The 13,325-nt window shown below is 49.5% G+C and overlaps 1 protein-coding gene across 1 annotated transcript in view; it reads right to left on the reverse strand.

Moving 5' to 3' along the window:
- The window catches only part of LOC306931483 (long-chain fatty acid transport protein 2-like), a gene marked incomplete at both ends in the record, with an annotated part of 45,004 nt that overhangs the window by 30,774 nt on the left and 905 nt on the right, over nucleotides 1-13,325 (reverse strand). Inside the window, 4 exons of the mRNA XM_079512882.1 lie at nucleotides 7,397-7,521; nucleotides 10,576-10,731; nucleotides 11,951-12,160; nucleotides 12,614-12,785. Coding sequence (XP_079369008.1) covers nucleotides 7,397-7,521; nucleotides 10,576-10,731; nucleotides 11,951-12,160; nucleotides 12,614-12,785 — 663 coding nt within the window. The remainder of the gene's footprint in view (nucleotides 1-7,396; nucleotides 7,522-10,575; nucleotides 10,732-11,950; nucleotides 12,161-12,613; nucleotides 12,786-13,325) is intronic.

A 13,325-nucleotide genomic window follows, 5' to 3' on the forward strand; every position in this document is an offset into this window, starting at 1 on the left:
TCACTCCTTCCTGGGTCCTGTTAGCGTGTTGTGATACAACACCACGCCACCTAGGTTGGTGGTCCTCCCTCTACCCCTGACTCACTCCTTCCTGGGTCCTGTTAGCGTGTTGTGATACAACACCACGCCACCTAGGTTGGTGGTCCTCCCTCTACCCCTGACTCACTCCTTCCTGGGTCCTGTTTAGCGTGTTGTGATACAACACCACGCCACCTAGGTTGGTGGTCCTCCCTCTACCCCTGACTCACTCCTTCCTGGGTCCTGTTAGCGTGTTGTGATACAACACCACGCCACCTAGGTTGGTGGTCCTCCCTCTACCCCTGACTCACTCCTTCCTGGGTCCTGTTAGCGTGTTGTGATACAACACCACGCCACCTAGGTTGGTGGTCCTCCCTCTACCCCTGACTCACTCCTTCCTGGGTCCTGTTTAGCGTGTTGTGATACAACACCACGCCACCTAGGTTGGTGGTCCTCCCTCTACCCCTGACTCACTCCTTCCTGGGTCCTGTTAGCGTGTTGTGATACAACACCACGCCACCTAGGTTGGTGGTCCTCCCTCCCCGCAGTATTTATATTAATTTGGTGTCTGTGATTCCATGAGAGTATAAACCTGGGCTCTTGTTGTTTACAGTTGTGTTCTTACCTGGCTACCGCTGCAGTGGGTAGGCTACAGCGACTGTGCACGTTGGCCTCATTAAAGCAGGTGAGTTTAATTGTGTGTCTCGCTGTTCCTGCCTCAGTGACTAGTAGTATAAGAGTAGTATTTTAATACGGCCGTTGTGCTTTCAGGGCCAGCACTACACCTGCTGCTTTGCGGACATTAACCTACATTCTACACACACTCGTACAGCAGTGTTTGAGAGGGCTCAATCACACGGCCACGAGTGGTCCTCACGTTGGTCGCCTGGATCTGGGCCCTGGTTGATTGTAGTCCATATCGGGCTTAATGATTTCTATTCATCCTATATTATATCATATTCCTCCTTATCTTGGCTTGGGTAGATATATGTATATATATTTAGTACTGTATTATATATAATATACATATATTTGTATTCCCTCTCCTGGTAATTTGGATACGACTGGGCCCTAGGCCAACCATAGGCTGGAGAGAAGACTGTCATTTTATTATCCGGTACCTTCCACTGTGAAGACAAGTGCTCATATCCTCCTTGCAGGGCCGGTGCCGGGGACAGCTACGCTGGACCAGTGGACAGCCGTCCAGTGGTGGTGGTAAAGGGACCGGTGCTGGGGACAGCTACGCTGGACCAGTGGACAGCCGTCCAGTGGTGGTGGTAAAAGGACCGGTGCCGGGGACAGCTACGCTGGAGCAGTGGACAGCCGTCCAGTGGTGGTGGTAAAGGGACCGGTGCCGGGGACAGCTACGCTGGAGCAGTGGACAGCCGTCCAGTGGTGGTGGTAAAGGGACCGGTGCCGGGGACAGCTACGCTGGAGCAGTGGACAGCCGTCCAGTGGTGGTGGTAAAAGGACCGGTGCCGGGGACAGCTACGCTGGACCAGTGGACAGCCGTCCAGTGGTGGTGGTAAAGGGACCGGTGCCGGGGACAGCTACGCTGGACCAGTGGACAGCCGTCCAGTGGTGGTGGTAAAGGGACCGGTGCCGGGGACAGCTACGCTGGACCAGTGGACAGCCGTCCAGTGGTGGTGGTAAAGGGACCGGTGCCGGGGACAGCTACGCTGGACCAGTGGACAGCCGTCCAGTGGTGGTGGTAAAGGGACCGGTGCCGGGGACAGCTACGCTGGACCAGTGGACAGCCGTCCAGTGGTGGTGGTAAAGGGACCGGTGCCAGGGACAGCTACGCTGGAGCAGTGGACAGCCGTCCAGTGGTGGTGGTAAAGGGACCGGTGCCGGGGACAGCTACGCTGGAGCAGTGGACAGCCGTCCAGTGGTGGTGGTAAAGGGACCGGTGCCGAGGACAGCTACGCTGGAGCAGTGGACAGCCGTCCAGTGGTGGTGGTAAAGGGGCCGGTGCCGGGGACAGCTACGCTGGACCAGTGGACAGCCGTCCAGTGGTGGTGGTAAAGGGACCGGTGCCGGGGACAGCTACGCTGGAGCAGTGGACAGCCGTCCAGTGGTGGTGGTAAAGGGACCGGTGCCAGGGACAGCTACGCTGGACCAGTGGACAGCCGTCCAGTGGTGGTGGTAAAGGGACCGGTGCCGGGGACAGCTACGCTGGACCAGTGGACAGCCGTCCAGTGGTGGTGGTAAAGGGACCGGTGCCGGGGACAGCTACGCTGGACCAGTGGACAGCCGTCCAGTGGTGGTGGTAAAGGGACCGGTGCCGGGGACAGCTACGCTGGAGCAGTGGACAGCCGTCCAGTGGTGGTGGTAAAGGGACCGGTGCCAGGGACAGCTACGCTGGAGCAGTGGACAGCCGTCCAGTGGTGGTGGTAAAGGGACCGGTGCCAGGGACAGCTACGCTGGAGCAGTGGACAGCCGTCCAGTGGTGGTGGTAAAGGGACCGGTGCCGGGGACAGCTACGCTGGACCAGTGGACAGCCGTCCAGTGGTGGTGGTAAAGGGGCCGGTGCCAGGGACAGCTACGCTGGACCAGTGGACAGCCGTCCAGTGGTGGTGGTAAAGGGACCGGTGCCAGGGACAGCTACGCTGGAGCAGTGGACAGCCGTCCAGTGGTGGTGGTAAAGGGACCGGTGCTGGGGACAGCTACGCTGGACCAGTGGACAGCCGTCCAGTGGTGGTGGTAAAAGGACCGGTGCCGGGGACAGCTACGCTGGACCAGTGGACAGCCGTCCAGTGGTGGTGGTAAAGGGACCGGTGCCAGGGACAGCTACGCTGGAGCAGTGGACAGCCGTCCAGTGGTGGTGGTAAAGGGGCCGGTGCCAGGGACAGCTACGCTGGACCAGTGGACAGCCGTCCAGTGGTGGTGGTAAAGGGACCGGTGCCAGGGACAGCTACGCTGGACCAGTGGACAGCCGTCCAGTGGTGGTGGTAAAGGGACCGGTGCCAGGGACAGCTACGCTGGACCAGTGGACAGCCGTCCAGTGGTGGTGGTAAAGCCCTTTTCTCAATTTACTATTGTTTTGTGGTTTATTTTGTGTTTTGTTGCTTATTACCGCCACCCTGGACCGGTGAGCCTGCCCAGCTCCCCTCATTCCCCCGGTACTGGCTGTGCGATATCAATATATATATGTATATGTTATTTAATCTATATACATAACTATATGCACTTTATAGTCACCTGCACTTTAAACCTATTGGGAGCCTCTATTTATTGTTGAACCGTACTATTGCTGAATGAAATGTCTTATTGCTGGAATTGTTTTATTAATTATATATTGCTGACCAATTCATTTAAATAAAGACTTTTGTATATTGGTTACACACGTTTCTGCCTGCCTTGCCTATATTGTATACTGAATCTGTGTTTGGGAGTCATCACGTGCTCCGGGTGTCCAGTATTGTACCTTAGTAAATATCTCCTGGGGCGCAATTCCCCAGGTGGCGTAGTTGGCTACCTTAAACAATACCACCCTGTCACACATGGAATTGTGGATAAAATCGTATCCGACGACAACAAGATATTCTTTAGTTTAGGGTCTTAGAGGATACATGTCATCAAATGGTGGTCCGTGGCTTGGACATGGAAATGCCAAATAAATAGTGGGCCTTTATATGAAAAGGGTTGAAAACCACTGTCGTAGACCCAAAACCTAAAGAATATTTTTTCATTGTTGGATAAGATTCTGTATCGATGTGGTACCATTAGGGGAGACAACAGGCAAATGTTACAATAATGTTAATAACAATTATTCTACATTCTCTGATTGTGCAGCCTTCTTGTAAATTAAGTAATGCAGGTGTTTAACATTAATTTAACTCTTGAGAGCGTAAAATGACGCTGTGGGCGTGTTCTCTCCTCCGCATCATCAGTGCCCATACCCGAGGTGGGCTTGGCGAAAGGGCCTTTCTGTGTGGAGTTTGCATGTTCTCCCTGTGTGTCCCCTAGGGTAGGTACCCTCACATGTTCTCCCTGTGTGTCCCCTAGGGTAGGTACCCTCACATGTTCTCCCCGTGTCCCCTAGGGTAGGTACCCTCACATGTTCTCCCTGTGTGTCCCCTAGGGTAGGTACCCTCACATGTTCTCCCTGTGTGTCCCCTAGGGTAGGTACCCTCACATGTTCTCCCCGTGTCCCCTAGGGTAGGTACCCTCACATGTTCTCCCCGTGCCCCCTAGGGTAGGTACCCTCACATGTTCTCCCGTGCCCATACCCGAGGTGGGCTTGGCGAAAGGGCCTTTCTGTGTGGAGTTTGCATGTTCTCCCTGTGTGTCCCCTAGGGTAGGTACCCTCACATGTTCTCCCTGTGTGTCCCCTAGGGTAGGTACCCTCACATGTTCTCCCCGTGTCCCCTAGGGTAGGTACCCTCACATGTTCTCCCTGTGTGTCCCCTAGGGTAGGTACCCTCACATGTTCTCCCTGTGTGTCCCCTAGGGTAGGTACCCTCACATGTTCTCCCCGTGTCCCCTAGGGTAGGTACCCTCACATGTTCTCCCCGTGCCCCCTAGGGTAGGTACCCTCACATGTTCTCCCCGTGTCCCCTAGGGTAGGTACCCTCACATGTTCTCCCTGTGTGTCCCCTAGGGTAGGTACCCTCACATGTTCTCCCTGTGTCCCCTAGGGTAGGTACCCTCACATGTTCTCCCTGTGTCCCCTAGGGTAGGTACCCTCACATGTTCTCCCCGTGTCCCCTAGGGTAGGTACCCTCACATGTTCTCCCCGTGTCCCCTAGGGTAGGTACCCTCACATGTTCTCCCCGTGTCCCCTAGGGTAGGTACCCTCACATGTTCTCCCCGTGCCCCCTAGGGTAGGTACCCTCACATGTTCTCCCTGTGTGTCCCCTAGGGTAGGTACCCTCGCATGTTCTCCCTGTGTGTCCCCTAGGGTAGGTACCCTCACATGTTCTCCCTGTGTGTCCCCTAGGGTAGGTACCCTCACAAAATATAGGCAGTAATCCTGGTCTCTAAACTCCCTCCCTACTTAAGTAAAAAATAATAATACAATAAATAGACTACGTAATGGTGAGAATATAGAGATAATAGACTATGTATAAGGGTGAGAATACCTTGGTGGTGTTGCAGAGATATCGCATGGTTTCACCAATGTACTGAATGACCGTCACATTGAACTTCCTGCAGTCATCCCAGAAGCTCGATGCAGAAAACTTACTTTTCAGGACAATGGTGATGCCTGTAGAAAACAACGCAGTAACAAAATAATAACTGGTCATTGACACAACCCACACTGGACTGACCCTAACCCTAACCCACTGGACTGACCCTAACCCTAACCCACTGGACTGACCCTAACCCTAACCCACTGGACTGACCCTAACCCTAACCCACTGGACTGACCCTAACCCTAACCCACTGGACTGACCCTAACCCTAACCCACTGGACTGACCCTAACCCTAACCCACTGGACTGACCCTAACCCTAACCCACTGGACTGACCCTAACCCTAACCCACTGGACTGACCCTAACCCTAACCCACTGGACTGACCCTAACCCTAACCCACTGGACTGACCCTAACCCTAACCCACTGGACTGACCCTAACCCTAACCCACTGGACTGACCCTAACCCTAACCCACTGGACTGACCCTAACCCTAACCCACTGGACTGACCCTAACCCTAACCCACTGGACTGACCCTAACCCTAACCCACTGGACTGACCCTAACCCTAACCCACTGGACTGACCCTAACCCTAACCCACTGGACTGACCCTAACCCTAACCCACTGGACTGACCCTAACCCTAACCCACTGGACTGACCCTAACCCTAACCCACTGGACTGACCCTAACCCTAACCCAGGCAAATGTTACAATAATGTTAATAACAATTATTCTACATTCTCTGATTGTGCAGCCTTCTTGTAAATTAAGTAATGCAGGTGTTTAACATTAATTTAACTCTTGAGAGCGTAAAATGACGCTGTGGGCGTGTTCTCTCCTCCGCATCATCAGTGCCCATACCCGAGGTGGGCTTGGCGAAAGGGCCTTTCTGTGTGGAGTTTGCATGTTCTCCCTGTGTGTCCCCTAGGGTAGGTACCCTCACATGTTCTCCCTGTGTGTCCCCTAGGGTAGGTACCCTCACATGTTCTCCCCGTGTCCCCTAGGGTAGGTACCCTCACATGTTCTCCCTGTGTGTCCCCTAGGGTAGGTACCCTCACATGTTCTCCCTGTGTGTCCCCTAGGGTAGGTACCCTCACATGTTCTCCCCGTGTCCCCTAGGGTAGGTACCCTCACATGTTCTCCCCGTGCCCCCTAGGGTAGGTACCCTCACATGTTCTCCCCGTGTCCCCTAGGGTAGGTACCCTCACATGTTCTCCCTGTGTCCCCTAGGGTAGGTACCCTCACATGTTCTCCCCGTGTCCCCTAGGGTAGGTACCCTCACATGTTCTCCCTGTGTGTCCCCTAGGGTAGGTACCCTCACATGTTCTCCCTGTGTCCCCTAGGGTAGGTACCCTCACATGTTCTCCCTGTGTCCCCTAGGGTAGGTACCCTCACATGTTCTCCCCGTGCCCCCTAGGGTAGGTACCATCACATGTTCTCCCCGTGTCCCCTAGGGTAGGTACCCTCACATGTTCTCCCTGTGTGTCCCCTAGGGTAGGTACCCTCACATGTTCTCCCTGTGTGTCCCCTAGGGTAGGTACCCTCACATGTTCTCCCTGTGTGTCCCCTAGGGTAGGTACCCTCACATGTTCTCCCTGTGTCCCCTAGGGTAGGTACCCTCACATGTTCTCCCCGTGTCCCCTAGGGTAGGTACCCTCACATGTTCTCCCCGTGCCCCCTAGGGTAGGTACCCTCACATGTTCTCCCCGTGTCCCCTAGGGTAGGTACCCTCACATGTTCTCCCCGTGTCCCCTAGGGTAGGTACCCTCACATGTTCTCCCTGTGTGTCCCCTAGGGTAGGTACCCTCACATGTTCTCCCTGTGTCCCCTAGGGTAGGTACCCTCACATGTTCTCCCCGTGTCCCCTAGGGTAGGTACCCTCACATGTTCTCCCCGTGTCCCCTAGGGTAGGTACCCTCACATGTTCTCCCCGTGTCCCCTAGGGTAGGTACCCTCACATGTTCTCCCCGTGCCCCCTAGGGTAGGTACCCTCACATGTTCTCCCTGTGTGTCCCCTAGGGTAGGTACCCTCGCATGTTCTCCCTGTGTGTCCCCTAGGGTAGGTACCCTCACATGTTCTCCCTGTGTGTCCCCTAGGGTAGGTACCCTCACAAAATATAGGCAGTAATCCTGGTCTCTAAACTCCCTCCCTACTTAAGTAAAAAATAATAATACAATAAATAGACTACGTAATGGTGAGAATATAGAGATAATAGACTATGTATAAGGGTGAGAATACCTTGGTGGTGTTGCAGAGATATCGCATGGTTTCACCAATGTACTGAATGACCGTCACATTGAACTTCCTGCAGTCATCCCAGAAGCTCGATGCAGAAAACTTACTTTTCAGGACAATGGTGATGCCTGTAGAAAACAACGCAGTAACAAAATAATAACTGGTCATTGACACAACCCACACTGGACTGACCCTAACCCTAACCCACTGGACTGACCCTAACCCTAACCCACTGGACTGACCCTAACCCTAACCCACTGGACTGACCCTAACCCTAACCCACTGGACTGACCCTAACCCTAACCCACTGGACTGACCCTAACCCTAACCCACTGGACTGACCCTAACCCTAACCCACTGGACTGACCCTAACCCTAACCCACTGGACTGACCCTAACCCTAACCCACTGGACTGACCCTAACCCTAACCCACTGGACTGACCCTAACCCTAACCCACTGGACTGACCCTAACCCTAACCCACTGGACTGACCCTAACCCTAACCCACTGGACTGACCCTAACCCTAACCCACTGGACTGACCCTAACCCTAACCCACTGGACTGACCCTAACCCTAACCCACTGGACTGACCCTAACCCTAACCCACTGGACTGACCCTAACCCTAACCCACTGGACTGACCCTAACCCTAACCCACTGGACTGACCCTAACCCTAACCCACTGGACTGACCCTAACCCTAACCCACTGGACTGACCCTAACCCTAACCCACTGGACTGACCCTAACCCTAACCCACTGGACTGACCCTAACCCTAACCCACTGGACTGACCCTAACCCTAACCCACTGGACTGACCCTAACCCTAACCCACTGGACTGACCCTAACCCTAACCCACTGGACTGACCCTAACCCTAACCCACTGGACTGACCCTAACCCTAACCCACTGGACTGACCCTAACCCTAACCCACTGGACTGACCCTAACCCTAACCCACTGGACTGACCCTAACCCTAACCCACTGGACTGACCCTAACCCTAACCCACTGGACTGACCCTAACCCTAACCCACTGGACTGACCCTAACCCTAACCCACTGGACTGACCCTAACCCTAACCCACTGGACTTAATCCACTCCTCATTAATGGTAAAACAGTAGAAGAGGGTGACAGTTTCACATATCTTGGACTCACTCTGGACAACAGACTTAGGTTTGATCAACACATTACATCTATCCATTCATGTTTTCAACAAAAGCATTATTCAACCTGTTCTGTTGTACTGTTCCGCATGTTTCTACACCATACTGTCCATGTCCAACAGAAACATGTTTCTACACCATACTGTCCATGCCTAACAGAAACATGTTTCTACACCATACTGTCAATGCCTAACAGAAACCTGTTTCTACACCATACTGTCCATGTCTAACAGAAACATGTTTCTACACCATACTGTCCATGCCTAACAGAAACATGTTTCTACACCATACTGTCCATGCCTAACAGAAACATGTTTCTACACCATTCTGTCCATGTCTAACAGAAACATGTTTCTACACCATACTGTCCATGTCTAACAGAAACATGTTTCTACACCATACTGTCCATGTCTAACAGAAACATGTTTCTACACCATACTGTCCATGTCTAACAGAAACATGTTTCTACACCATACTGTCCATGCCTAACAGAAACATGTTTCTACACCATACTGTCCATGTCTAACAGAAACATGTTTCTACACCATACTGTCCATGTCTAACAGAAACATGTTTCTACACCATACTGTCCATGTCTAACAGAAACATGTTTCTACACCATTCTGTCCATGCCTAACAGAAACATGTTTCTACACCATACTGTCCATGTCTAACAGAAACATGTTTCTACACCATTCTGTCCATGTCAAACAGAAACATGTTTCTACACCATACTGTCCATGCCTAACAGAAACATGTTTCTACACCATACTGTCCATGTCTAACAGAAACATGTTTCTACACCATACTGTCCATGTCTAACAGCAACATGTTTCTACACCATACTGTCCATGTCTAACAGAAACATGTTTCTACACCATACTGTCCATGTCTAACAGCAACATGTTTCTACACCATACTGTCCATGTCTAACAGAAACATGTTTCTACACCATACTGTCCATGTCTAACAGAAACATGTTTCTACACCATTCTGTCCATGTCTAACAGAAACATGTTTCTACACCATTCTGTCCATGCCTAACAGAAACATGTTTCTACACCATACTGTCCATGTCTAACAGAAACATGTTTCTACACCATTCTGTCCATGTCTAACAGAAACATGTTTCTAAACCATACTGTCCATGTCTAACAGCAACATGTTTCTACACCATACTGTCCATGTCTAACAGAAACATGTTTCTACACCATTCTGTCCATGTCTAACAGAAACATGTTTCTAAACCATACTGTCCATGCCTAACAGAAACATGTTTCTACACCATTCTGTCCATGACTAACAGAAACATGTTTCTACACCATTCTGTCCATGCCTAACAGAAACATGTTTCTACACCATACTGTCCATGTCTAACAGCAACATGTTTCTACACCATACTGTCCATGTCTAACAGCAACATGTTTCTACACCATACTGTCCATGTCTAACAGCAACATGTTTCTACACCATACTGTCCATGTCTAACAGAAACATGTTTCTACACCATACTGTCCATGCCTAACAGAAACATGTTTCTACACCATACTGTCCATGTCTAACAGAAACATGTTTCTACACCATACTGTCCATGCCTAACAGAAACATGTTTCTACACCATACTGTCCATGCCTAACAGAAACATGTTTCTACTGTCCATGCCTAACAGAAACATGTTTCTACACCATACTGTCCATGCCTAACAGAAACATGTTTCTACACCATACTGTCCATGCCTAACAGAAACATGTTTCTACACCATACTGTCCATGTCTAACAGAAACATGTTTCTACACCATACTGTCCATGCCTAACAGAAACATGTTTCTACACCATACTGTCCATGCCTAACAGAAACATGTTTCTACACCATACTGTCCATGCCTAACAGAAACAAACCTTTCAGTACTACCCATTCTCTCTAGGTCGTTCTCAGACGAGCCTTCCATCGTCCATAGTAAACTGTGACCTACGGCCGCATTAATAATAATAATAATTATAATAATTATTATTCCATACCTCTCTCTATAGCTCCAGTGCAGCCCATAAAGCCAGCGGTGTGATACAGAGGAAGGTTGACATAAATCACGTCGTCAGATTCCACCCCGACAGCTCTCTGGAGGAAAGACATCGCCCACAACTTCAGATGGCTCACCACGGCTGCCTTAGGAAGACCTGAAATAACAGGAGAACATAGTCACCACGGCTGCCTTAGGAAGACCTGAAATAACAGGAGAACATAGTCACCACGGCTGCCTTAGGAAGACCTTAAATAACAGGAGAACATAGTCACCACGGCTGCCTTAGGAAGACCTTAAATAACAGGAGAACATAGTCACCATGACTGCCTTAGGAAGACCTGAAATAACAGGAGAACATAGTCACCACGGCTGCCTTAGGAAGACCTTAAATAACAGGAGAACATAGGAGAACATATATAGTCACCATGACTCCTTTAGGAAGACCTTAAATAACAGGAGAACATAGGAGAACATAGGAGAACATAGTCACCGCGGCTGCCTTAGGAAGACCATAACCCATTCTGGACGGGAACCCCTTTTGGTGTTTTAACTATAAGCATTATGTTATACTTTAGCTATTGAAAAATAGCAGATCTACAAGCTCGTAGCGCGCCACCGAGTGGCGCGCTACGAGCTCATAGCGTCTGCTATTTTTTTTAAATCGTGAAAATGTGCCTCAAATCTTTGAATATATATTATTACAGAGTGAACATTTTAACTCAAATCTTTGCTTCTGGGGGGGGGGGGGGGGGGGGGGGGGGGTTAAATGGGTTAACAATGAACATAATCATGTTTCACGTCACGTTTTTCTGAACTGGTTGATAGACGTCAGAGTTCTGGTAGAGCAACTATACGAGCCTCAACACAATAATGGCGACTGTACTGTTCCCAAGTGTAAGAAGTCAGACAGACAGACAGTGTGTCTGCTCAGTAAATAAGTCATCCAGACAGTGTGTCTGCTCAGTAAATAAGTCATCCAGACAGTGTGTCTGCTCAGTAAAGAAGTCATCCAGACAGTGTGTCTGCTCAGTAAAGAAGTCATCCAGACAGTGTGTCTGCTCAGTAAAGAAGTCATCCAGACAGTGTGTCTGCTCAGTAAAGAAGTCATCCAGACAGTGTGTCTGCTCAGTAAAGAAGTCATCCAGACAGTGTGTCTGCTCAGTAAAGAAGTCATCCAGACAGTGTGTCTGCTCAGTAAAGAAGTCATCCAGACAGTGTGTCTGCTCAGTAAATAACTCAGACAGATGTCTTATGTGACTGCCATATTACAGTATGTTCTAATTTGAGGACTTCCCAAGCGGGTTCCAGATGTGTATTATGTAGACAGCTGGACTGTGCAGCGTAACATCTGATCTCGGATCAGATCTATATACCTGTGGTTCCAGATGTGTAGATGTAGACAGCTGGACTGTGCAGAGTAACATCTGATCTCAGATCAGCATCCAGAGGCTCGTCTGAGGCGCGGCAGACTTTATCGCTGAAGGAGAACATTCCGGATGTTGAGCATCGATCGGCTAGGAGGTACACGGTGACGTTGTGATCCAACAGGGCTGGTAGAACCTCCTCCACGGCTTCCTTCAGTTCTGGAACACAGAGGAACACACACTTAACCCATTTAGACCTGAGATCAGATTCTAAAAATGTCTTCTACATCCTGACAGTTTTCTGAAAAAGCTATGTTTTTCTATGTCAGTCGTTCTTCGATTTTTTTTTCTTCGATTTCGATCAAAAAAGCAATCCATAGAATAATTGCAAAATCACGAATAGTTGCAATGCTGGATAAATATGTGTGTAACCCTCTTCAAGTAAATAACAGGATTACAAAATAACCCCCAGATGGGGTGCAGTACTTTACCACCCCAGATGGGGTGCAAATAACCACCCCAGATGGGTTGCAGTACTTTACCACCCCAGATGGGGTGCAGTACTTTGTTTAGACTAGTCTTTTAAAATGCTTTTCAAAATAGTAAAAAAAAAAAAAAGGGCAAAAATAAGTTTAGAGATAAGGGGTAATTAGGCAGGGCCAATAGTAGTACCTTCAGCTGCAATCAGAACGGTTGCCCCGCTGCGCTGGAAGCAGTGCAGCAGGGACTTGGACCTCATGTTGCAGTTGAGCAAGGCAGCAGAGCAGCCCATCTTCACCAGACCCAGCCAGAGAACCAGGAACCAGGGCTCGTTCCCCACCAGGAGAGCAGCCGTCTGCCCAGACTTTAAATACAAAAATATCACACGACAATATTATATTTATTGTCTTTAGTCTGTATGTCGCTGAACATTACTAATAGGCCTACATTCAAAATGTGGCGCCTGGAGCCAACCACTGTGGCTTAGTTTGGTTTAACCCTGTAACACCCTGATTCATTTCTACTTGCAAAAAAGACATTTCAACCTACTACGTTTTACTACTAGGACTTATCAGAGGAATTTTATGCAAATTGTGTGCACATTTATAATAATTATTACAATAATAATAATAAATGAATAATTTACATTTGGGGGATATCTTTCACAATAATAAATAAAACATGTTCTAGAGACATTCTAATGATCACAAAAAAACATGTTACTTTTATCAGGGTTAAAGGTCAAAGGTCATAGGTTAAAATAGTTCAAAATTGCACAGAGTCCAGAGATTTTTAATTTGTGTGAATTCCAGCCTCTGTGGGGGGCATTTATATGCAAATATCATGACCAATGGCATAGCAATGAACATCAATGATGTCGTTTAAGAACAGAAACAAATATTAA

Source organism: Electrona antarctica (assembly GCF_951216825.1).
Source record: "Electrona antarctica genome assembly, chromosome: 10".
NCBI lineage: Eukaryota > Metazoa > Chordata > Actinopteri > Myctophiformes > Myctophidae > Electrona > Electrona antarctica.